The sequence below is a fragment of the Lagopus muta genome, chromosome 26, assembly GCF_023343835.1.
Source record: "Lagopus muta isolate bLagMut1 chromosome 26, bLagMut1 primary, whole genome shotgun sequence".
Taxonomy (NCBI): domain Eukaryota; kingdom Metazoa; phylum Chordata; class Aves; order Galliformes; family Phasianidae; genus Lagopus; species Lagopus muta.
The window spans coordinates 4,421,778-4,447,001 of record NC_064458.1 but is presented as its reverse complement, the minus strand read 5'-3'; the positions used below and the strand labels follow the sequence as shown (position 1 = coordinate 4,447,001).

The window sequence follows — 25,224 nt, the reverse complement described above, 5'->3', positions numbered from 1 at the left end:
GGCACAGCAGCTCACAGAAGCTAGACTTTCCTGGAAGCTCTGTATGAGTTCCTTGCATGATGGTGACTCACAGACTTATACTTTTGTCCTTACAGATGTAGATGAGTGCTCCAGCAGCCCCTGCGTGCATGGTGACTGTGTGAACACACCTGGCTCCTATCACTGCAAGTGCCATGAAGGTTTCCAGAGCACCCCAACAAAGCAGGCTTGCATCGGTATGTTTTTTCAGTGTGCTGCACCAGTGTCAGCAGGATTATCAGGGAGTTAGGTATGAAAAGAGAAAGTAAAGGGGAAAAGCAGTGACATTCCCAGCACCTAACAACTTCCCAGCCAGGTATGTGATGGCATCCAGGTCAACTCAGCTGGGTTTTCAGTGGTGTCTCACAGTCTGTCTGGGAGAAAGTTTCCTCTGCCTTTATCTACCATAGAATTGGCTAACAGCAATCCAGGAACTTTTGGAGTTCTTTTAAAGAGATTAATTCTACTTTGAGATGATGTTTTCTTTTGATGAAAAGCTAGGATTTTGAGTAATTTCTGTATTAATGTAGAAGTAGTGGTTTCTGGCGAAGATCTGTCAGTGTCTTGCAGCAGAGTGGTACTCCAGGTGAGGTGCTATAAAAGAATTACGGGAAGATAATGTCCCGTGAGAAAAAAAGAAGTGACAAATTACCCTCTTAATGGCTGACCTTTTTTTTTATTTTGCAGTCAATGGTTGGTCCACTTCTTTCTTAATTTAGCACAGTGCACAGAGCAGGAATTTCTTACTCTGGCTTCCTCTTATTCCAAAGCTGTTTGTTTGGCTTTTTTTGTAGTCTGTTTCTTGTGCAGCATTACATAGATGGGCTCATATTGCAAGGAGAAGCTGCAGGGTGAGGCTAGGAGAAATGTGTGAAGTGGAATACTAACAATAGGTCTTAGTAGGGTTTTCAGGAGATCACGTTATCTCCCTCCAGGGGCATGATATCAAATGTTTCTGATAAAGGGATTTCCAGAGGAACTCCCAATGGCCTGACAATGTGAAAGCCTTTCCCTGATTTCCAATCTAAATCTGTTAGTTGAAAATTAAGCTGAATTCTTCCTGGATCTTTCCTCCTGGCCACAAAAATGAGCTCATCGCTGTCTCTTTTTCAGAATGTTTTTATGTGCTGGGAAACTGCAACCTGCAGCCCCTCTGATACCATCTCCTGTCTAGACAGCCTCTCAGTCTCATAAATAATCGCAGAATGGTTGAGTTTAATGTTTCTGATCGTGTCATCATCCTTGTTTTTACGTTGTCAACTTTTTCAATTTTGTCATTATCTTTTCTAATGCATGGTGCTAAAATTGGATGTAGTTCTCTACCTGTGACCTCCCTAGTTGTCAGGAGAAGAAACTATCCCACACAGCTTACACAGTGCTGTTCTGTTGGTGTAGCCCAAAGGAGGTTTCCTTTTGTTGCCAGCCATCCCATTTCATCTGTGATTCAGATCCTTTTCTGCCAGGTAACTTCTCCACCTATATCAGGGGTCTACAAAGAGTCTGTGTCTCCCGTTGCTATGGGGACTCTTGACTTCCTGTAATTTGCTCATAGAAGGGATCACCCTTTCTTTCCCAGCTTTTGATCAGCATCAGGATCAGCAGCAGTCCACTACCTGAGATATCCTCTTTGTCTTTCATCTTTAGCCATAGGCATTCATATCCTGTCTCCCTGAGAGAGTGCACACCGTGTCCTCGATCTGTGACACAGCACCTTCCCTGCTGCCATCCTTCAGTGAACCACACTGTATCCAACCTCCTGTCCAACTTCTGTACCCCAGCTTCTAACCAAGGATGTTAGGTTGGGTGTTAGGAAGAGTTGCTTTGCGAGGCACATGGTTGGGCATGGAACAAGCTCCCCAGGGCAGGGTCACGGCCTCTGGAGTTCAGGAAGCATTTGGACAACATACTCAGAAGTATGGTCTCACTTGCAGGGAATCCTATGTGGAGCCAGCAGCTGGACTCAGTGATCCTTATGGATCTTTTCCAGCTTGGAATATTCTGATCTATTCTCTTCTACCTGCTGTTTCTTTTGCTGAGACATTGGGACCACATCTCTAAGGCAGTTAGTAGTGGTTCAGAGTCCATGGTTTTGAATGGATTTCTTGATGCTACCATGGACTTAAACAGACCTAGGGTAGTTTCAGATATAAGGAAGGCCTGGGGACATAATGTTGATAGAGACATCATGGAAAGCCAGAAGTCCCAGAGACCAACTCCCAAATGTAGTGCTACTGCCAGAGCATGCAGAGAGCTTTCTTTACATGTTCACCTTCTGCAGTTTGTACGTAGTGGAAGTGTGTGATCCTGGAGAGGCTGAGAGCATTTTTCTGGTTTTCTCATGGAGCCCATAAGTCTGGAACTGCTCCATAATCCACCTGCCACTAATTTCCTATGTTTATTTCCTTACCAGATATTGATGAGTGCATCATGAATGGAGTGATGTGTAGGAATGGACGCTGTGTTAATACTGATGGCAGCTTCCAGTGTATCTGCAATGCTGGCTTTGAAATCACCCCTGATGGCAAGAATTGTGTTGGTAAGCTATTTTCTGATATGCTGTCATTCATCATCCTGGGAAGGCTGAGCTGAAACTAGGTCCTCCATGGGGACTGGTGTTTACTTCAATCTGAGCTGCATTTCATAGCATCATTGAATCATAGAATGGCTTGGGTTGGAAGGAGCCCCAAGGATCATCAGGTTCCCTCCTCCTGGGTAGATGCTGCCCTGACAGTGTGAATCTTGAAAGAAGAGATGTACCAAACGACAAAAGCATTTTTATAACGATGCTCCTGGAGTGTTCCTTTGGGTTTTTTGAGATCCAGGAGCTTGAGTGGGGATGGGTATGCAAGAAAGACATTCTCCATCACCTTGAGAACTGCTGCCTCCAGCAGCTAGTGTACAAGTCCTGCCGCGAGCTGGATCACTGAGGTGCTAAAGTGGTAGGGATGCATCTGGACAGCTCTTAGCAGAAGTAGCAGTGGGAACTCTGCCTTGATGATTAACAACTTTTGCCATAAGAAGCAATTTGACTACAGGATGGGTGACAGAAATGTCTGTGCACAGGAGAGTCCTGCTGCAGCTCTCAGACTCTGCTCATGTTTTCTGCTTGTCTTCCCCAGATCATGATGAATGTGCCACAACTAACATGTGCCTCAACGGGATGTGTATCAACGAGGATGGCAGCTTCAAATGTATCTGCAAGCCAGGTTTTGTGCTGGCTCCCAATGGGCGCTACTGTGTTGGTGCGTATGTCTCTGAGCTTGGTCTCTGCCTTGCTCTCTTCCTACCCTGTTGTCCACGTTGCTGGGGCTTTCAGTGGGTCTGAGGCCAAAGGAAGCTGAGAAAAAGCAAAACTGTTGCTATGCATCTCCTTCTCTGCTGCCAGAAATTCCCCTCTCCAGTGGAATGGACAAGATGCAAAAAATGTTTTTGCACCTCCACTGTATCAGTGCAATTTTGAGTTTAAATCCTCTTTCCATGGAAGGTTAAGTAGATCTATGAGGCTCTCTATGGCATACATAATGTGAGCTGACAGCAGTCTTCTCCAGATTCTCAGCAGCCTCTAGAGTGTGTTCCGTGAGGATTTGTCATCTGCCAAAGACAGGACAAAGTTCAGGATATGAAGGCAGAGTGGAGGAAGGAAGGAGAACTTAGCACTCCTCTAATACTGCTGTGACACAGGATGAATTCTCTAGCTCACTGCTCTGTTAACGTAGGAGGGACCAGACCCTGCTGCTCTGAGAGGGACTGAGTCTCAGGAGACAACCAGCCCGCTTTTCCTTTCCTTGAACCATTAGTAGGGGACATGATGCTCCAAACTGCCCCGCTGGCTCCCCTGTAAACTCCAAATCTCCACGCAGAATAAACCAAAGCCCCCTTCTGTGTCTTCCTGCCCCAGGTTTGCTAACAGCTGCCTTGTGGTTCTTTTTCCAGACATTGATGAATGTGAGACACCAGGAATCTGTATGAATGGCTGGTGCATTAACACAGAGGGCTCCTTCCGATGCGAATGCCTTGGAGGCCTGGCTATTGGGGTGGATGGACGGGTCTGTGTGGACACCCACATGCGCAGCACATGTTATGGAGGCATTAAAAAGGGCACGTGTGCCCGTCCCTTTCCGGGGGCTGTCACCAAGTCTGAATGCTGCTGTGCGAACCCAGATCATGGCTTTGGAGAGCCCTGCCAACCCTGCCCTGCCAAAAACTCTGGTAAGCTCCTTTTCCCATATGGGTTTGCAAAAAGCCAGGAATGTGCTCGGAGACATTGAGTCTGTGATGGGTTGTCAGTGAGATGCCCTAGAGAGCCTGGCAGTGGTATGGTAAAGACATGGGCAGGGAGAAAGGGACAACACCTTGCAGTCAGCACATTTAGGTAGGATCAAAAGCAAACTTTACACTGATCTCATTGCAGGGATTCTCACAGTTTTGGATTCCTAATTATTCCTAGAAGAGTATCAGATCTAAAATACATATTGCATAAGCGTAAACAAACTGTTTGGAAGCCCACAAATGGTATTGTAACAAGCAAACTATAAATTCAGTGTTACTCAGCATTAATTTAACTGTACTTAAATTGTCCAGAAAAGCTGATGACTCTACTGTGCTTTCTACGTAGCTGAATTCCAGGCACTCTGCAGCAGTGGCATTGGAATAACAGCTGATGGCAGAGGTACGTGCATCCCACATGCTATACTCTAAATAGACACATCTGAAGTCACTCTCAGGTCTTTCTTTCAGCTGCTTTTAGCTGAGTGTGCATTCATCTGTGTGACTGTGGGAGCATGTGTCATGAGAGACTTAGTGCTGTGGAGGAGAGTTAAAACATTGTGCATGTGTATGTGAGAGCTGCTGGTGAGTAAGTGCAGGGGAGGTTGCATAGCCAGGGTGGGTGTAAGTGCATGCAAGAGCATACTTCTGTGGTGAGATGTGGGCTTGGGCAGAATGGGAAAGGGGCATTCTTTGTCTTTTCTCCTCCCTACAGTACCATGAGTTAATGTTAAGTAAACATACTATCATAGAATCATTTTGAGTTGAAAGGGACCCTCATCTTGTCCAACTTCCATGCAGTGGACAGGGACACTACAGCTCCATCAGGGTGCACCTGTTCCAGTGCCTCACCACCCTTATTGTAAAAAACTTCTTCCTTATATCCAATCTAAATCTCCCCTCTTTTGAAACCATTTCCCCTTGTTCCATCAGTTTGAAACCATATTAAACATCCCTGAGGACTGGGTATTGAATCAAGTGGTTGATTTCTGGCACCCTTTGGGAACTACATTACTGGGGGTGTGCACACAGAGTTTGACTTTATGCCTTGCTTTGATAGGAATAAAGAGCATGGCAGTTACATCTTCTTGCTCATTTCATTCCTATGCCCTCCATCTCCTAGGCTGCAGACCAGGAGGGTTCACAGTCTCCCAAGGAGTGGCAGCTGAGAATGCAAGTTGTGCTGCATGAGATGTGTTGCTGGGGGGCTGCTCTGCCAGCCCTGGGCAGTGCTTGGGTTAGCAGGAAGAGAGCAAAGCAGATGGATAACTACAGCCTTTCAAAACCTTCCAAATGGGAATGAGCCAGAGGCAAATCACTGGTGACTTCTCGGGCTTCCTTCCAGGGCACTGTTTCTTGGCCAAAATCGTTCTCAGGCTGATGATAAGATCCATGCAGGATGCTAGTGTCAGACATGCTCTGGTCAGCCTGGAATTGCCCAGAGCCAGGATTATGTACACTCAGCACCTCTCCAGAGTTGCAACTCCCTGTGGATATAAGTGAACCCTGACTGCATGGAGACTAAGACCAGCAGTGTCTGGTCTCTGCGCAGTCTTGACGTTGCCTGGGCTTACCATGTGGGACCATGGCACTGTGAGGACACTGCTATACAAACAAAACTTGCTTTGTTCCGTTGGAAGACTGTTTCTTTCTATGGTGGAATCTCTTTGCCTGGCAACCAGAGCTTTGTTCATAGTGAGCAGGAGGAGCTGCCCACCTGAATGCTACCCTTCTACCTTGCTTTCTACATGTACAGGGCACACGGTTCTTTAGCAGATGCAGCACCCTCCTCTTTAGGACACAGCTCCCACTGTGGGGGGAAATAGGAGGTTGGTGATGGCAGACACCTCTGCCTCTTACTGCCAGACCCCTGCAGACCTCAGCCAGCTTGCCATGCACACCAGCCTATGGTACCCTCTGCACATCACTGCAGAGCTGCCCCAGAATTTTGTAGACTGGGGCAAATTTATCCAAGGTGCTTTAGAAGTCTTTGAAACGGAAGTTTTCGTACCTTGCAGGCATTGGCTCATGGCACTAGACTCACCCAGGCATAACACACCCCTCATTTCATTGCCCTGCCATCACCACACACTCTTCAGAGCCCCTGGTCTTCACAGGGTGCCAAACTGCTTTCCATCAGTTCTTTGAGCAGAAGGAAAAGAAAATTTACTTTGACCTGACCAGTACATGTTCCAGCCTGACAACTTTTTGTTCAGGGAGTCTGTGCAAGTGCTCAGCTTGAGCACCATGGCTGGGCTAGGGGCTGCAAGGATTCGGTGCCACTGAAACAGCTTTGCTGTGACCATCTAGACATGGGCATGACCCTTCGCTGGCCCCACTGCCCACAGGGTGCTCTCCAGCATGGCTGGGTAATGTTAGCCCCGTTTTGCCCTCAGCAGTGGACCCCTACAGTAGGGCTGTATATGCATCAGCAGGTTGTCTATCATGCTCTGTGCTTACCCCAGTTATCCCAGCATCCTGCTAGGAGCACTTTCCAAACAGCTTCTTCTTCCCAGTTCTTCCAATGAACAGGACAGTTAAATGGTCTGACCTGAGTACCTGGGACAGTGATACTGTCAGGAGACTCAGGATCAAAACAGGGAGACCTAGGCATGCTTGGTGTGGTAATACATCTGGGTTCATCTCTACCCCTTATCCAGTTCTCTCCTCCTGAGCTCAGAGCTCTGTGCTGGGTAAGTTGTGCATCCCCAGCACTAAGTCACACAGCTCCAAAGCACCAAGAGGAGAGCAGTAAGGCTTCCCAGAACCTACTGGTTTATACCAAGGGGTAGGTAGGCTAGGAATGAGGGATTTCTGCAGAGGAGTGACTCAGCTGGCCATTGGCATCAATAAACGATGAGGAATTTGAGTGTGGAAGATCTCTGTGTCTATGGTTGGCCATGATCCATCTAATTTGTCCTCTTTCACTATGCAGACATCAATGAGTGTGCCCTCAACCCTGACATCTGCCCCAACGGCATGTGTGAGAACCTGCGGGGGAGCTACCGCTGCATCTGCAACCTGGGCTACGAGTCTGACCCCACGGGCAAGAACTGTGTGGGTGAGTTTGGGGCATCCTGGGTTGGTGTGGCATGGGGAAGCAGCAGTTCAGTGCTAGGAGAGAGGCAGTGCAGATGCAGCACGTGAAGCTGTGAGGCAGTCACAGACCTTCACAGCACAGCTGTGCAGGATCTTAAGGCAGTACAGCAGCTGATGCCCTGCAACATCCCTACCTTGTCCCAGTGGAAAAGGACAAGGAACTACATGAGAAGTTGGTGTGTGGGATTTAACACACTTTTCACGTTGCATTGCTGTAAGGATGGAACTGCATTTCCTCCTCACTGTCTCCCTAAACCTTGCTCTAGGATTGCTCAGGAGGGGCAGGCCCCTCTAGAACACAATTCAGGCCACCCCAAGTCTGATTGAGGAACACCATATCACCTGCTGTCTACCTTCCATTGACTGGATAAGGAGCTTGGATAGAAGGAAGGGGTAGGTGACCTAAATCACAGGAGTTCTGGTGGAGGAGCCCTCCAAAGTGACCTATTTCAGCCTCCTCCTTGGAGCAAAACTGCCACCAGCACCTGGCGATGATATCCAGGTATCAGGCCTGGAAGCACCAGACCCCAAGAGAGACGAGGGGAGTGAGCTGTAGGAAAGATGCTGGGCTGTGTGTGGTGGACTGACCTACCTTAGAAATGCCACCCAACTCAGCTAAGTCCCTAAAGAGGTGCATCTCACTGCATAGTGTTGTTGCAGACCACTGAAAGCAGTCAGTGTGTGGAAGATGATTGTTTTGTCTCATCTTTCCTCAGTATTTGTCTGTAGACCTGTGTGTATTCACTCACATACTTTATGTCCTGTGCAGTGTTATCTGGGCGTTTCTCTGCCTCTCAAACTGCCAGAGCGCTGCAGGAAGGCGCACGCTGATGTTGTAGCTCAGAAATCCTGTTTCTGTACCCACAGATGTTGATGAATGCACTGTCAACCGTTTGCTGTGTGACAACGGGCTGTGCCGCAACACCCCTGGCAGCTACACCTGCACCTGCCCCAAGGGCTTTGTCTTCAGGACTGAGACAGATACCTGTGAAGGTAATGCGACCCTAAGGCAACAGAGAGCATCTGTGTAAAGGATGAGCTGTGTCTTGTGATCCTGCCTAAAAGGAGCTCAAGGTTCAGTGTGGCTTTGGTTCTCTTTTAACCACACTGGTTTGAACTGGAGTAGATCCAGGCTTTGGGATGTTTTATTTTTTTAGGGGGGTGAATCTCACTCTTATTTCAAAATAGAGGACATCCAAACCCAAAACATCCTGGCCTTTTGGTGACCGAAAACTAGAACAATTTCCTCTAGGCTTCCCAAATTGTAGCTGAAGCCTAACCAAAATTACAAGTTTTGGGGGTTTAATTGAAACCTTACAGCATAGAGTGTGAGAGATTTGTTTCCCAGCCACAAAGCCCCAAAACAGTGGCACTTTATCCATGTGTTTAGACGAAACCCTCATTGTTTGTGACAAATGGCAAGTGCTGCGTAGACTCACATAGCTTATGAAGGCCATGCTCAGTGCTGTGACTGCTCCACCTTAGCCAGGAGCAGCCTGAGCAAGTGAGTCCATCATTCCCCCATAGTTTTCATCCTTAACCTCAGTGCATCCATTCCCTCAACCCTGAAGCAGCTCGCTGTAGTGCTGTGTGCTGTCAGTGCCTGTTCTCCTTGAGATGATGCATACTTGAGTTGTACATGCAGAATTTGAATAGCCTGGGCTGGTGATCCTCTGCACAGTGAAAATCCCCCTTCTTCATATTTGCCTCCTGTCTCTTCAAGTACCTGGCCCAGAAGTCTGGGTCCCATGGCACTTACCACAATGACAGTCCTTTTCTTTCTGCAGATATCAATGAATGCACATCTAACCCTTGTGTGAACGGTGTCTGCAGGAACAATGCTGGCTCCTTTGCTTGTGAGTGCTCCCCAGGCAGCAAGCTGGATCCCAGTGGCACCATCTGTGTAGGTAAGGATATTGCTTTCTGGAGGCAGATCTGGGACACTGCCCTGCCCTGCATCACCCTTTGCAATCCTAGCTTAGGAATGGGGATCTATTGAGGCTTTCTTTTTCTCACCTTGCATTTATTTGCTTGTTGGTAACAATGAACATCTCTGTCATGCGTCCAGGAAGCCTGAAAAGCTGCAGTTCCCAGCAATGCTCAGAGCACTGTCACAGAGAAATCCATAAATACACTGCAGCAAGACAAAGAGCCAACGTGGGGTTTGAGGGGACCCTACAGGGCATCAGGATGGTGGGTTCTTATTTACCAGATGGATTTGTGCTGAGATTAAGGCATGCCAGGATAAAGCACATCCCTTGTTATCAAGATGGTGAGCTGGTACTTGCTTCCTAGATGGTCAGCCCTTTGCAGAGCAATGATGTGTGGTGACCTGGGACAGCAAAGCAGAGTGACCCAAATGAGAAAGAGGCTGGAAATAGGAAAAGGGAAGGACACAGAACTGTTGAAATAGCTGTATCAGAGAGCACAGGTACGCTGTTCTGCAACAGTGGTAGGACTAGGCTCTGGGAAAGAGCTAAGTTAGGGTCCATGCTACAAAATCCTTCATCCCACAGCCTGAAAGATAAAGTGAGGCCAAAAAGCGAGTCACACACTCAGGAATAGTTTATCCTACTTGCCTCTTGTGGAAAGCTGGCTGTTGTGAAGCTGGGAAACATGGCCAAAGACCACTCTTCACTCATGCCTTGCCTTTGCCCCTGCAGACAGCATGAAAGGGACTTGCTGGCTGAACATCCAGGATGGACGTTGTGAGGTGAACATCAATGGGGCCACACTGAAATCAGAGTGCTGTGCTACACTGGGAGCAGCATGGGGAAGCCCCTGCGAGCGCTGTGAGATTGGTAAGGTTCTGCTTGGCAGGAAGGCAGGCTGCAGCCCATTTCTCTGCTAACAATCCTCTTGTTTCCTGTTTTCTTGCAGATACTGCCTGTCCCCGGGGCTATGCCAGGATGAAGGGGGTTACTTGTGAAGGTAAAGTGCTGCAGGACACAGAGGACTTTTTAATTGGGAACATAGTCATTGTTTATTTGCTGGCTTTATGCATCTTTGAGTTTGGACACAGTCTGATGAGGACCTGTGATTTTTGTGTTATCTCTTGCTTTGGTGCCTGCCCTGAGCACTGCAGCTGGAGTATGGCCAGTGTGTAACACCAGTGTGTTCAGACACAGTACTGACGTCTGTGAGTCCTCGTGTTTCTCTGTCAGCACTATGCCAGCTGTGACCTGTGCTGTCCTCCGTCTGCTCATCTCTGACACTGTGATGCAACCTTCTTGCAAACATCTCTGTATGTGGCTGTGGCTGTGCCTGGAGGGTGTTTTTCAGTGTGACGAGACACCAGTTTTTGCCAGCTGGGCAGCTCTGGGCTCTTTCTGGATCCCCAGAAGTCCCTCTGTGCCATGCTAGTTGTGACTTTGTGCCACTCTCATGCCTGCCTTTTGCTTTGCTGCCAACAGATGTGAATGAGTGTGATGTTTTTCCTGGTGTCTGCCCAAATGGTCGCTGTGTGAACACAGCTGGCTCCTTCCGGTGTGAGTGTCCAGAAGGACTGACCCTCGATGGCACTGCTAGGACATGTGTGGGTAAGAACTTCATCTCATCCAGACTCCTGATCCCCATCAACTATCCCTACTTAGCCCCAACCATTCCCTATCCCACCACACTTGGTTCCCAATACCACTGCTGTCTGAAGCACAAAATACTCATTAGAAGCTGCCAAACCAAGCAACCCCATCAAAGCAAGTCTGCCACTGCTTCATGCCCCCATGTGCAGCCAGTAGTGTAATCACTGTTGTTAGGTAGACTTAATGGGTAACCAGTTCTGTGTGCTGCATTTTCAAGGGTCCGCTGCTTCTGATAATGGTTGGTTATTACAGTGATTAGACTTTAAATAGAGGATGTAACAGCATTAGTTAATGACCCTGCCCTGGAGCCTTATAGAAACTTCTGCCTGCTTTCTTGGCACACTGTGACAACCCCATGCCCTCCAGAGGCCATCTGCATTACTAGCTCCCTATGAAGAGCCCATTCTGTGCCCCAGTACCAGCAGTGACAGACCAGCCACATCCATTCTAATAATCTTTATTAGCATCCCAACAAAGGTGGCCGTATCAAAATGATCCATATCTGGGCATTGAATGGAGGATGCATTCCAGCCCCAGTCAGAGCTATCTTAAGGACGATGCTCTGTGCCACAGGGCTTGTTCCAGAAAATGATATCTCTGACCTTCCCAGAGATCAGGTGCTGCAGGAAGGCATTCAGCTCTGCTCTCTCACCAGATGTGCGTGTGGAACAGTGCTACATGAAGTGGGATGAAGATGAGTGCACGGAGCCTCTGCCGGGCAAGTACCGGATCGACATGTGCTGCTGTTCTGTGGGCTCAGCCTGGGGCATCGATTGCGAAGAATGTCCTAAGGTTGGCTCTAATGAGTACAAGGCCATCTGCCCAAGGGGACCTGGCTTTGCCAACCGAGGGGATGTGCTTTCCGGCAGGCCCTTCTACAAAGGTAAGAAGGAAGAGAGGAGCTGCTAATTGTAGGCTGTCCACAGCCCATCTCAATTACAGCTCAAGGAAGCTGCTCCCTGCTCTGGGACCCTAAATTCATTGCAGGCATCCCCTCCCTGGAACACTTACTTTTTATCTTCTTGCACAGATGTGAATGAATGTAAAGTCTTCTCTGGCCTGTGCACTCATGGGACCTGTCGAAACACCATTGGCAGCTTCAGATGTATCTGTGGCAATGGCTTTGCTCTGGATGCTGAGGAGAGGAACTGCACAGGTAAGAGAAGAACAACCACCCTCTGAACCACTCTCTTCCATCTCACTGCCGTGACTGCCTTGTGGGGTGCTCAGCGTGGTGGTACCCAGAGGATTCATGGCAATTGTTGTGTGGATATGCAGAGAAGCCAAGGGCAGGTCACAATCAGAAGACTCCTCCATCTTGTGGGAAGAAGGATTGGTTCTGCACCAGAGAATTCTTCACTGCTATCTCTCCCTTCAGGGAGCAGACATCTTTGGTCTGCCTGGGTGGATCTGCCAATCCAGGGCCATAAAATTCAACATGCAAGACAAGCAGCCCAGTGCCAGCTGTAGCAGTGCTTGTAGCCTGTTCTGCCATGACTGCCTGCTCTTCATTCCCCACAGATATTGACGAGTGCCGCATCTCGCCAGACCTGTGTGGTCATGGCACCTGTGTCAACACGCCGGGCAGCTTTGAGTGTGAGTGCTTCGAAGGCTATGAGAGCGGCTTCATGATGATGAAGAACTGCATGGGTAAGGGCTAATAACAGCACCCTTACTGTTTTTCAATGCAGCAGATCTGGTAAAGGTTCTCCTGCCAAGCTGCTGTCTTTCTCATTTTCTCTCTGTATCTGGACACTGCTGATTACAAAAAACAGGACCTGGGCCCGCAGAGGTGCTATAAAAAGTTTGATTAGCTCTCTGTTCTTTGGTGTCAGGCCAAATCTGTACATTGCCTTCTAGAGGTATCACAGGAGTCCCCATGCTGAAGTGATACCTGGCCAAGTTGAGTTCTCTGTCTTGCCTAGATTGCAAAGATAGAACTGGGCTGAAGGGCAGCACCAGTGAGAGAGATAAAGGTCTGTGTGTGTGAGCTGAGAGAACCACAGATGTTCCTGGGATGACAGCAAAGCGTATGCAAAGTGAAGTCAGGAGTCTGTGACACAGCACCACCTCTCAAGAGCTAAAGCAAGCAAAGGGAAAGGCCACATCCCCAGCAAGCATTGGCTTGAGGTCTGGGCCCCTCAAAGAAGGAAGGCAAAAATACAAATATGTAACCTCTACCTCCTGACAGATCTTGTACCTTCTGTGGGTCGATAATCCATCAACAATTGTCCTGATGCTGACCCTGCTAGGGAACAGTAGCACCCCTGAGAGCAAGGACAGAGTACAGTGAAGTTGACAGAAACAGGGGACACAACTGGGAGCTTTCCCTCAGAGACATCTATTTATCAGGACCTTCTCAACTGGAAGCCAGAACTTTTGTCCAGCACCTGGGCTGATGGTGCCTCTGAGCTGAGGATGAAGATGGGCCAACCAGGCTGCTGGGAATAGTGTGTGGCCCAGGGGAGCATCCATGGCTCTTCTTTGCCATGACATGGAGTGGGACATCATTGGTCCTGCCCTGCCATGGTGGTCCTGGCCACAATTCCCTCAGCTGTGGAAGCACAGAGGTGAGCCCATACCGGGAATTCAGGGAGCCAGAAAGCCAGCTTGAGTGCCTAAGCATCCATTTTTGAACCTCTTATCTAATTGGTATTTGATCAGCTGCCTTCTGATCTTGTCTGGAACCACTGTCACTAATCCAAGAGCAGAGTCCATGCCTGGTGTTTCCATTCCCATCATATGGGGATACCGCCCTTATGCTTGGGGATTAGCTCATGCTCAGTGGAGCTCTGCCAGGCCAGTAGCTTGAACTTAATGGCTTTGAGCTCCAATTTTCATACATATTTGGCTTTTCCCTCCGTGTGACCACTCAGCTCTTTCTACTACTTTTCAGCCTTTTCTTACATGACCATTAATTATTGCCACTGATTGTTTACATATCCACGCTCCTAAGCATACACCCATCTCAGGCGTGAGTGATATGGTATGTTCAACTCTTTTGTTTTCATATTCCACTGCAAAATGTTTCTCAACTTGTAGATCTTCTTGTGTGGTGCATCCACAGCTGTCCTCCTGTGATTAACCTGGGTTACTTACCTGCCCTAAATGCTGTCACAAATGCTACACTGCTCATTTTAATCCACTTACATGTAGTTCATAAATGCTCTTGTCAGCTATATTAACATCAGATTACTGCTGAAATAAGTAGACTTATTATCTCCATTCTTATATATAAATTTATCCATAGACATAAATGATACATACATGACAAATTTTGATCTTTATAGCACTGCTTCGCCTCCTTCTGTCACTGCACAGCTTAGAATCATGTGCCATTAAATCAAATGCCTTCATTAGCATCAGAACATGGAGATGTCTCCTAAGTGCCATACATTACTCAGCAACAGATCACTCATTTGATAACTTGGGTTTCTTCCAGCTCTGAATCTTGCTGTTTCATCCAATTTTTCTGCAGTTGCTTTCTGTTGAATCTTTCCAAAATGACTGTTAACCTGATCTCACTTGTCAGTGATACATAATCAATTGCTGTTGTTTCTACACTTTTCCTTGGGATTGGAATCTGCAGCAGTTTCACAGCAGCTTCATCCCTTGAGAAATGCACTGACAGCCTCAGTGCCCAGTCCCCCACATGTAGCACATAGCAAGTCCTTCATGAGAATTGCTGATAAACCAGCAGCATTCTTCTACCCCGCTCTATTTCCAGTTATCACTGTTAAGACTTCCCTGCACTTGTGCCTTTGGTCATCCTTTATCATCGGCCATTCATCTCCACCAAGTCAGCCAGACTGTGGCTGTCCTCCATCTCCTGGCATACCATGGTCCTCCTTTTATCTGACTAGCTAGACTAACTTGTTTGGATAACTTAGTCTTAATATTGTGCTTTTTCTGCTTTGGCATGGAATTTCAAACCGTATCAATCTGTGACATGATCCAATACAATTTATTTTTCTTATTTAGTTCCCTGGGTTCTTTAATATGTCTCACTGCTCTGCTATTGGAATGGATCCCTGTCTTTTCCATACAATTTATAGCCTGGATTGCAGCATCTCGGGCTGATCACCTTTCTTCCACTTTTCTGAGCTACTGAGTGGGTCACAGTCCCCACTGATGACTTTCAGTAATGAGATTTCTGATGTTATTATACAAAGGCATTGTGTTCCTTTCTTTTTACTTTCTTCCCTTCCCTTCCCTTCCCTTCCCTTCCCTTCCCTTCCCTTCCCTTCCCTTCCCTTCCCTTCCCTTCCCTTCCCTTCCCTTCCCTTCCCTTCCCTTCCCTTCCCTTCCCTTCCCTTCCCTTCCCTTCCCTTCCCTTCCCTTCCCTTCCCTTCCCTTCCCTTCCCTTCCCTTCCCTTCCTTCCTTCCTTTCTTCCTTCCTTCCTTCCTTCCTTCACTCCCTCCCTCCCTCCCTCCCTCCCTCCCTCCCATGTTTTTAGTGTCTAGCTACCACCATTGCACCATTCCATTGGTTCTCTTTGTGGTCTTTGTTTTGTTTGCTTTTTATCTGTTCATTGCTTTGTTTTTTTTCCTTTTTTTTTTTTCCCTCCTTAATGCATTTATAAACTTTACTGTCTTATTTTTTTTTCTTTTTTAGTGCCAGCAGCCAGGTTTTGTCTTAGTTTGGCTGGATCACATCACAGCAGTTTCAGCTGTTTAAGGAATTTCTCCAGTTTCTAGTTAATTCAGTCACCTTGTACATGTGTAATTTTCTCAGATGTGTACAGACAAGCTATTTCCTGATCACGTGTGTGATACTGGGGCTGTCTCAAAGGCTGTTGCCGATGAAGTCTGTCTGGTGATCTTCTGTCAGTGATGAATTTTCCAGAGATCTCTCACTACGTTGACAGGACTTTTGGAAATCAACTGAGAGTGGTGGGATGGGAACTAGGAGCTCTCCATCCAGTCCTTGCTAGCTAATCTGCACAAAGCTAATTTCTTATTTCCTTCTAATGTCACACTTCACATTTTGCTGAGCTCAGCGCAAGAGTTGCTATTACCATAAATGCAACCATAAGTTCACTGCTCTCACCCAAGTCCTGTTAATTAGGAGATGTGCCTCTGCTTTATGATCTATCTCTGGTGGTGAAGCTGTGCTGCATGGCACCAGCATCACCCTATCATCTGAAAAGCCCAGCTGAAGGGTTCTGTCAGCCACTTTTCATGTCACCCTCTGCAGATATCAATGAGTGTGAGCGAGACCCACTGCTGTGCCGAGGTGGGATCTGCATGAACACAGATGGCAGCTTTGAATGCATCTGCCCCCCGGGACACGAGCTGACTTCGGAAGGGAACACTTGCATAGGTAAGATAATGGAAAGCTATGTTACGACCAGAGTCTGGTCAGGATAATGATGTGGGGAGAAATGAGTGTCAAGCTCGGCCTGGGAATGTCCTTCCAATCCCTTGTATGAGTAGAATACATTCCACCAGGAAGGGCTGAGGTTACTCCTGGGAATTCATTGCATTTAGGATGTCTCTTATTCTAACTGCTGTTCACTAAAGACTGAGCAATAGGGTGATGCTAAGGCAACGGAAAATCTGAGTTTCCTTCTAACTGCTTTATCTCTGTCTTTGCCAGTAAATGAAATATCATTCCCAAACCTGGAGCCCCATGACCTCTACCCACACCCTAACTCTTCACCTCCCAAGCAGGTTGCACCTCAAGCAGGAGTGGTTCCTTGTAATCTCTGAAATGTAGACCCAGTGTGACGAGGTGTCAGGGGCTGTTATGTGTTAAACACCAAATTCAGTTTTAGTTCTCTTTAGGTTGTTTGCATGGCCATAACCTGTAAGCTGTGCAAAAGGCATGTGAGCAAAAGGAACTTGACCACGACGCTCTGAACTGAGGCTAGGTTCTAGCATGACCAGGAAGGAGTCTGATTCAGGTTTTGGGAAGTCATAAACAATACTAAGTAATGATGGGAGAAGGCAGTGAATTGTGAGGATTTGCTGGCTCAGAAAGGATGAAAAAATGAAAGAGTGAAATCATACCAGCCCAGAGCTGAGCCTAGGATCTGCAATCCTGACTTGGGGATCAGCCTGCTTTCTCATCTTAGGACAGAAAGTGTGTGGGGGTGTTTCAGGTCCAAAAGCAAGGACAGATCCAAGTTTGGAAGCAGCAGTTATGAGTACCCAGAGCTGGGTGCCAGATGATGCTCAACGTGGCATCAGGATGGCTGGCTGCTCAAAATGTTCTTTCCACCACAGATATCAATGAATGCTCCCTCAGTGACAACCTGTGTCGCAATGGACGCTGCGTCAACGTCATTGGCACCTACCAGTGTGCTTGTGATTCGGGCTTCCAGGCCACGCCAGACAGACAGGGCTGTGTCGGTGAGTGCTCTGCTTCGCCCAATGCTGTGCCAAGACCTCAGAGCTCCTGGCCTTGTACCTCCTGTGGTGCTCAGTGGGGTGCCTTAGCTCCGGATGAGGGGTGAACTTTTTGCCTGAGCTGCTGGCAGACCAATGCTCTTGACAAAGGGTTCTAATCAACTATTGTGAGTTGACAGTGATGCTTTCATCTGTCATGGGGGAGCTCTTCAGTAAGGCCACCACAAAGGCCCCTCACCCACTTTCTCTCTTTCCATACTGGCACTGTGTCTGAGCAGCTCTGCTGCAATGCATGTAGTCCGGATGGTGACTCAAGCAGACTCTGACCTCTCCTTTCTCCCCCAGATATTGACGAGTGCACCATAACCAATGGTGGCTGTGACACACACTGCTCCAATTCAGAGGGTAGCTATGAGTGCAGCTGCAGTGAAGGCTATGCACTGATGCCAGACAAGAGATCATGTGCAGGTGAGCAGTAAGCCTGGCTCTCATAGATCCTGTCCTGGAGTTCTCTGTGTCCATTGCCCATAGCACTGGATTCAGGGTGAAAGGTTCTCATTTTTGGGTCACCTTCCAGAGAGGTGATTTCTCTGCACTACTCTTTGCTTTGCACCTCACTTTGGGACCCCCAGTCGTGTAACTGCATGATTTGTTACACAGCCCCACCTGTGACTCCCTCCTGCCCCTGCTGTTCCCACAGCATATTTTCCCACACTCTAACATCTATACTTCAGCAACAGTCTCCTTTTTTCTAGATATTGATGAATGTGAGGATAATCCAGACATCTGTGATGGTGGACAGTGCACAAACATCCCTGGGGAGTATCGCTGCCTCTGCTTTGATGGCTTCATGGCATCCCTGGACATGAAAACTTGCATCGGTGAGGACAAGGCTGTGCCCTGGGTATATGCCAGCACTGGATCTGTAGGCTGCTGTTGCAGAGAGAGAAGCAGAAGCATGCCCAAGGGTCGGAATATGGTTATTGTGGTGCTCAAAGTAAATCCTTCTTCTTCTGCAGATGTGAATGAATGTGATCTTAACTCTAACATCTGCCTGCACGGCGAGTGTGAAAACACAAAGGGCTCCTTCATCTGTCACTGCCAGCTGGGCTACTTTGTCAAGAAGGGAACCACAGGCTGCACAGGTGAGAGCACGCCAGACGTGGAGCCAGGAGTGCTGGTAGGAACCCTCACAAACACCCATAGCAGCTGCCATGGAGGGAACGTCTTCCCTCTGATGGGGATACTGTGGGCACCCAGGAATGTACTTTGAGCTGGAAGCCCCTGCTGGGCAGGCAGACATTGGCAAGGAAGATTTCAGACGGGGTAACACTTTCCTGGTCTATAACTGAATCAGGGACCTGCCGTTCCTTTTATCTTTATATTCCAGTGGGGAGTATAGATCTCTTCAGCTCAAGGATATGACCCTAGGGCAGCCTGTTTCACAAATCACCTTGTTCTTGTTCCCTGGGGTTCAGGCTCCCAGGAGCCATCAGTTTCTTGAGCAGTTAGCAGGATGTCACCTGGCTCCCTCATTGTGTCTTTGGGAAGCTGAGCTCTGTCATAGTCTAATGTCCTTCCTTTCTGCAGACATTGATGAATGTGAGATTGGGGCCCACAACTGTGACATGCATGCCTCCTGCATCAACGTGCCTGGGAGCTTCAAGTGCAAGTGTCGCACAGGCTGGCTTGGAGATGGGCTGAAGTGCAATGGTGAGTTCTCAACCTTGAAGAGGATGTTGATGTGCTCTGTGGGTACCTCTGAGGGTTGGGCTGTGTTGGCATTTGTGCTTACAATGTTCTTGAACCCCCCCTAGATGTTGATTTTGTAGGTGGAGAGTGTCTGCAGGTGTTGGCACTGTCAGGCTCTGCAACTATACCTGAGAAGGACATGGCAATTAATGTTGGAGTGAGGGCATGTATTTGAGGGATGCGGAGTGTGTGGGTGATGTTGAGGTGTGTGCTGAGTGTCTGACTGGTACCATGGCTGTATGGCGGTGTGTTGGTGCGTGGTGTAGAATGTGCAGGGATATGTGGGTGTGGGAGGTATGTGGGGTTGTGCTGTGTGTATGGTGCTTGTACCTGAGTGCAGGGATTTACTGGATCCAAGTGTAGGGTGTGTATAAAAGGATGCACAGTGTATGCATGGTATATGTGCCTGAACTGGGGATGCATGAGGGATATGGATACGTGTGCATGAGTGTTTCTCACTGCCAGACTTTGTTGGCACTGCCAGGGGAGTGTGTAATGGCCATGGAGCCTCACAGGTGCTCTAAGAGCCTGGAGGCTGTAGCCTCCTGGGCCGCTTATGTGTCCACCTGGAGCACATCCCTGCAGTCCCTACACGAGCTCTTCATGCCTAGAGGAAAGGCCAGAGGCAAAATACTGAGGGGGTGCTTCTCCCTGCCCAGACTTGGACGAGTGTGCAACAGAAGAGCACAAGTGCAACCTGAATGCCAACTGCATCAACACACCAGGCTCCTACCGCTGTGCCTGCCGAGAAGGCTTCAATGGAGATGGCTTCTCTTGTTCAGGTGAGGCCCACAGACCCGCTTAGCAGCAGGAATGTGACTTAACTGTCTTGCTTGTCTCATCTCATCTTAACTACCAACTTCTCTTGGCATCTGGCTGCCTGTGGGCAGCTCCCCAAACCAGATATCCCCTAAAAGCAGCCTGCCTTGCAGAATAACTGTTGAGGTACATTAGGGAGAGATCCACCTTCTTCTCAGGTGTTCAGAGAAGTTCAGGACGATCAGAAGTATTGCAGTGCCTTTTCTTTGCAGCCTTCTAGCAGAGGGGAGGGAACAAGCTTGTGGGAATGTCTTGGGCAAAGTGGAGGAAGTCCTATCTCTTGGTTAATGCCATTCAATCTCACACCTGACTCTCCCCAGATGTGGATGAGTGTGCAGACAATGTGAACCTGTGTGAGAATGGGCAGTGTCTCAACGCACCTGGGGGTTACCGCTGCGAGTGTGAGATGGGCTTCAATCCCACAGAAGACAGCAAGGCCTGCCAGGGTAAGTAACCAGAGTTTTGTTTGCTGCTTCAAGAGTTGCAGGGTCCTTTGCGACCTTGATCTCTCCCCTGCAAAAGCACCATAACCACCAGATCCACTGCTAAGCAAAACTCACCATCGTTTGGCAGTGCAAGGCTCCTGTGTTATTGCTGATGGTCAGAAACCTGTCAGTCAGTGCTGGGTACCGCACTGCCAGTGAGCAGACCTTTGTGGGCTGTACAAAACTGCAGGCTCTGCTCTGACACCAGACTGCTGCTCCGCAGGCTGTCAGATCCATGTGAGACCAACACTGCAGGATTGTCAGCTCTTTCACTTAGAGGATTTGGTCCCCAGCCTGCAGAGAGCTGGTCTAAGCCAAGGATCCATGCAAGATATGAGCAATCTAATAAATGAGAGCTAGGGGAGAAGGCACACATACAGCATGCCTGGTCCTGCTCACTCAGGAGGTGATATCCTTTGGCTCTAGAACAACCATGAGGACATGGGTTAACCATATGGGTGGCTGGGTTGTGAATGCTTTTCAATGGGAGCAGGAGAAGCCTTTTCTGTCCCTTACTTTGCTAGATCCTGAGTACCCAGCTCTCCTTCTTTTTCAGACATTGATGAATGCACCTTCCAGAATATCTGTGTCTTTGGGACCTGCCAGAACCTGCCTGGCATGTTCCGTTGTGCCTGTGATGATGGCTACGAACTGGACAGAAGTGGAGGCAACTGCACAGGTATAGGACTTCTGTGGGTCCATGGGATGAGGCTCAACACACCATACAGCCTTGCCTTGAATATTGTTTGCAGTTCTGGGCTGCAAAGTGTAAAAAGGATGTTAGGATATTTAAAAGCATCCAGAGAAGGGCATAAGAGCTGGTAAAAAGGCTGCAAGACATTATTCTATGAGGAGGGGCTAAGGACATTCAAGTTTTTTAGGTTAGAGAAAAGGAAGTTAAGAGGTGACCTCACTGCTCGCTACAACTCCCTAAGGAGGGGAAGCAGAGAGCGAGATCCCGATCTCTTTTCGGTGGTAACTGATGGCAGGAGAGTGGGAACAGTGCAAAGTAGCACCAGGGGAGATTCAGCCTGGGCATTAGGAAAAACTTCTTTACTGTGGAGGTGGTCAAACAGTGAAACGGCCTTCCTAGAGAGGCAGTTGTGCCCCATGCCTGTTCAGTGATCAAGAAGCATTCAGACAATGCCTTCTTTAATTTGTTTTGACCTTTGGTTAGCTTTCAAGTGGTCAGGCAGTTGGACTTGATGATCTTTGTAGGTCTGTTCCAATTGAGCTGTTCTGTAAGCATATTCTGCGAGCCTTGCAAATGTAATGGCTGTGGGAACACAGCCTGTACACAGCACACAGAACTTAGGGTAGGGACTGTTGTTTCTGTGACATTTTCATCATTTGTTTCAGTCCTTATCATCCTTCCATCTTTTCAGACATCAATGAATGTGCAGACCCTGTGAACTGTATCAACGGCCTGTGCGTCAACACACCTGGCAGCTACCTGTGCAACTGTCCACAAGACTTTGAGTTGAACCCCACTGGTGTGGGTTGTGTGGGTGAGTGGGGATCCATAACCACACCTTCCAACCAAGAGTTCAGTGTCCTTCTTGTTGGTCCCTCGTGGCCAGAGCTGGCCACTACCAGAGATAGACTTAACTGCAGCAAAAGAACAGTATCTTCCTCGTGTTAACCTTGGCCCACCTTGTTTCACCAGTATGGGTACTCTCCTGATTGGAGAGATGTTATTTCTCCCACCCATACAATTATTTGCTGGACAGGTTTGCTCACATAGTGCTTTCTTTGTGCAGATACCCGTGTCGGGAACTGCTTCCTGGACACCCAGGATCGTGGAGATGGGGGGATCTCCTGCAGTGCAGAAATTGGAGTTGGTGTCACTCGGGCATCCTGCTGCTGCTCACTGGGTCGTGCATGGGGCAACCCCTGCGAGCTGTGTCCTCCAGCCAACACGAGTGAGTGGGAAAGCATCTGGGATGAAATTGGGTATGGGCTGAATGGGCAGTAGAGGAGGGAGGAGACAGGAAGGGGCTGGGTCCTTATGGTTTCTTAGGGGCCTCAGGTCTGGTATTTGTGACCATCACAATAAAGCAAAAGAAGCTGAGGGAGGAGAGGCTTACCCTGCTGTGCAAGGCTGCATAGGTGGACCAGGAATGAGAGAAGGTGGAATGGGGAAAACCAGCAAGTTGTATATGGGAAGTCCAAGTTGGTATCCTTTGTTCCTCATCACCATAGGCTGGGGGAGGGAAGTGGATGTGAAATAACTCCTTTCAGGAGTGAGCTGGTAAAAGGAGAGAGTTAAGCTGGCTTGCAGTATGATGAGAGTCAGGCCACTCAGCCTGGACCACTGTCACCATGTTCATGGTCTGTTTTTCCTGGAATTCTGTTTTTCCCTCCCTGCCCTCTTTCACATGAGCTCACTTGGCTCAGGATCTCCTGACTGACTTTTCCTACAGCTGAGTACAAAACCCTGTGCCCGGGAGGAGAAGGTTTCCGGCCCAACCCCATCACTGTCATCCTGGAAGGTAAGCCTGCCCAGAGCCTTCCCACTGTCTGCTGCACTGCTGGGCCCTCTGAGCTCCAACCACTGAGTGACAAACGTGTGTTTTCCTCAAGCATTCTCTAGACACCTGGCAGAGCTGCTTAGGTGCCAGCAGTGGGTGCAGGCAGTGGGTCAGCACACTGGGGGTCCTGGGCTGAGGGTGCTGCTGGGGCTGCAGGTGGTGAACACCCCCTGCTTTCCCACCACAGATATCGACGAGTGCCAGGAGCTGCCAGGTCTCTGCCAGGGTGGCAACTGTGTGAACACTTTTGGCAGCTTCCAGTGTGAATGCCCCCTTGGCTACTACCTCAACGAGGACACACGGATCTGTGAAGGTAACTGCACCTTGCCCTGCATGCCTGTGTGCCTGGTGTGTACATCATGATTGTGAATGTGTGTGCAGGGTTGTGGTTCTGTCTGTGCGAGGCCTTTCCTTCCTGATGTAGGAGTGGTTGGCAGAACCGCTTCTTTCTCCATCCTTACCACAAACCCAATCTCCTTTCCCTATGCCAGGCTGTATGAGCCCTCTCCCAGGCCTGCCCATATCTTGTGCCCAGCCCTCCCTCCACTCTGTGTCATGCCTGTCACTACCTGTGCTCAGTACTTTAACCTTCAGACTCCTCTTTTTGACAGATATTGATGAGTGCTCTGCTCACATTGGGATCTGTGGCCCTGGAACCTGTTACAACACCCTCGGCAACTACACCTGCGTATGCCCCCCTGAGTACATGCAAGTCAATGGAGGAAACAACTGCATGGGTATGGCATCATCTGAGTCTCTGGGAAGAGCTGTGCCAGTACCCTGGCTGTGCACTGCTCATGGGTGTATGGTGGGCAGCACACTGTGGGCATTGTGGCTGCGTGGAAGGAGCAGGAAGTGCTGGAAGCACAGCTGGGGCTCAGGAGGCACAAGTCAGTGTCTGGGCTCCCTTTGCAGACATGAGGAAGAGCGTGTGCTATCGCAACTATAATGACACGTGTGAGAACGAGCTCTCCTTCAACATGACCAAGAAGATGTGCTGCTGCTCCTACAACATTGGCAAAGCCTGGAACAAACCGTGTGAGCCCTGCCCTACACCAGCCAGCCGTAAGTCAGCCTTCCTGGAAAGGCACATTGGGACCATGGCTGCCCCCAAGCAATTTGGGATGTGGGCACAGTGGAAGTAACAAAATAGCTGGGGAGAAGGGAGAGCATCATGGCTGGCAGGCAGTTCTTGCAGATGTGCACAATGTCAGACAGGCAGCTCTGCATGCTGGAGGGATGCAGGTGACCAAATTGATGTCTGCAGAGGGGGGAGGTTTGTGGGATCTGCTGAGGAGGTGTGGGGGCATGCAGTGGCTTGGGACCTTTACCCTGAGCCATACACGTGCTTGGTGTACTCACATGCCAGCCCTGTGGTTCCTGGCTGAGCACTGTGTGGGTCCCCCTGCTCTCTGAATCCTCTCAGCCATATTTGGGCTTTTTGTTCCTCACTGCCTGCACACCAGGCATGGCCATGACTGTGATATTCCCCTTCCAGCCGAGTACCAAATCCTGTGTGGGAACCAGGCCCCTGGCTTTATCATCGACATCCATACAGGGAAGCCCATTGGTGAGTACTGCCAGCCCCGCAGCCCCACACCCTGCAGTACCACACTGCCTGTGAGCTTGTTTGCTTCCCTTCCCTCAGCAAATTAAGACCTGAGCAGAGAAAAGGCAAGGAAAAGAGTGACAAATATAACTGGCTTCAGACCTTTCTCCCAAGTGTCCAGTTTGCTCAGAGCTTCCCACATTTGCACATGTCTGTTGGTCTCTATTCCACCTGGAGAGACAGATGGTCAGTGACCACAGGCAGTGGCCAGGTAGACCCAGAATTCACCTGTTGCTCATGCTGCCAGCAGCAGAGACCCGACAGCCTCAGAGTGCTGAGAGCTGAACTTTCAGGTGTTTCAGGAGATGGAAAGCCAGAGGTGCTGGTGAGAGTCCCGGTGTTTGTGGAGTCTGCAGATGCTGAGGAGTCTACAGATGTTTTGCAGTCATGAAAGATGGGTTTGCTGGGTATTTCTGAGACAGCAGATTAGTTCATCATTGCTTCACCTGGTTGTGGCAGTGCCAACCTAAACACAGGAGAATGAAGAGGGAGAAAATGAGTTCACCTTCCATCCCCAGGAAGCAAAGATGTGAGCTGTGCTACAGAGTGTGTCAGCCACGTGTGTGGAACGATGGGGCTGCTGGTGGATTGTGCTGATCACAGTGTCAGAGTCAGGGACCCCTGAGCCAGCTCAGTGCTTCATTGCTCTCCTGAGCTCCCCATTTGCAGCCTGGTCCCTGACCCTGAGCTAATGTCCTCATTACCACAGAGGT

General features: G+C 48.9%; 1 protein-coding gene across 1 annotated transcript in view; it reads left to right on the top strand.

The window, feature by feature from the left end:
* FBN3 (fibrillin 3) overlaps nt 1-25,224 on the top strand; it is a 127,355-nt gene that overhangs the window by 86,068 nt on the left and 16,063 nt on the right. The window contains exons 13-42 of the mRNA XM_048927668.1: nt 96-215; nt 2,429-2,554; nt 3,138-3,260; nt 3,952-4,227; nt 4,634-4,687; nt 7,220-7,345; nt 8,251-8,376; nt 9,171-9,290; nt 10,047-10,184; nt 10,264-10,314; nt 10,797-10,922; nt 11,620-11,847; nt 11,995-12,120; nt 12,486-12,614; nt 16,162-16,287; nt 17,193-17,318; nt 17,661-17,783; nt 18,071-18,196; nt 18,335-18,460; nt 18,906-19,028; nt 19,727-19,849; nt 20,207-20,332; nt 20,928-21,050; nt 21,757-21,879; nt 22,132-22,293; nt 22,795-22,863; nt 23,090-23,215; nt 23,514-23,639; nt 23,818-23,967; nt 24,401-24,472. Coding sequence (XP_048783625.1) covers nt 96-215; nt 2,429-2,554; nt 3,138-3,260; nt 3,952-4,227; nt 4,634-4,687; nt 7,220-7,345; nt 8,251-8,376; nt 9,171-9,290; nt 10,047-10,184; nt 10,264-10,314; nt 10,797-10,922; nt 11,620-11,847; nt 11,995-12,120; nt 12,486-12,614; nt 16,162-16,287; nt 17,193-17,318; nt 17,661-17,783; nt 18,071-18,196; nt 18,335-18,460; nt 18,906-19,028; nt 19,727-19,849; nt 20,207-20,332; nt 20,928-21,050; nt 21,757-21,879; nt 22,132-22,293; nt 22,795-22,863; nt 23,090-23,215; nt 23,514-23,639; nt 23,818-23,967; nt 24,401-24,472 — 3,819 coding nt within the window. The remainder of the gene's footprint in view (nt 1-95; nt 216-2,428; nt 2,555-3,137; nt 3,261-3,951; nt 4,228-4,633; nt 4,688-7,219; nt 7,346-8,250; nt 8,377-9,170; nt 9,291-10,046; nt 10,185-10,263; nt 10,315-10,796; nt 10,923-11,619; nt 11,848-11,994; nt 12,121-12,485; nt 12,615-16,161; nt 16,288-17,192; nt 17,319-17,660; nt 17,784-18,070; nt 18,197-18,334; nt 18,461-18,905; nt 19,029-19,726; nt 19,850-20,206; nt 20,333-20,927; nt 21,051-21,756; nt 21,880-22,131; nt 22,294-22,794; nt 22,864-23,089; nt 23,216-23,513; nt 23,640-23,817; nt 23,968-24,400; nt 24,473-25,224) is intronic.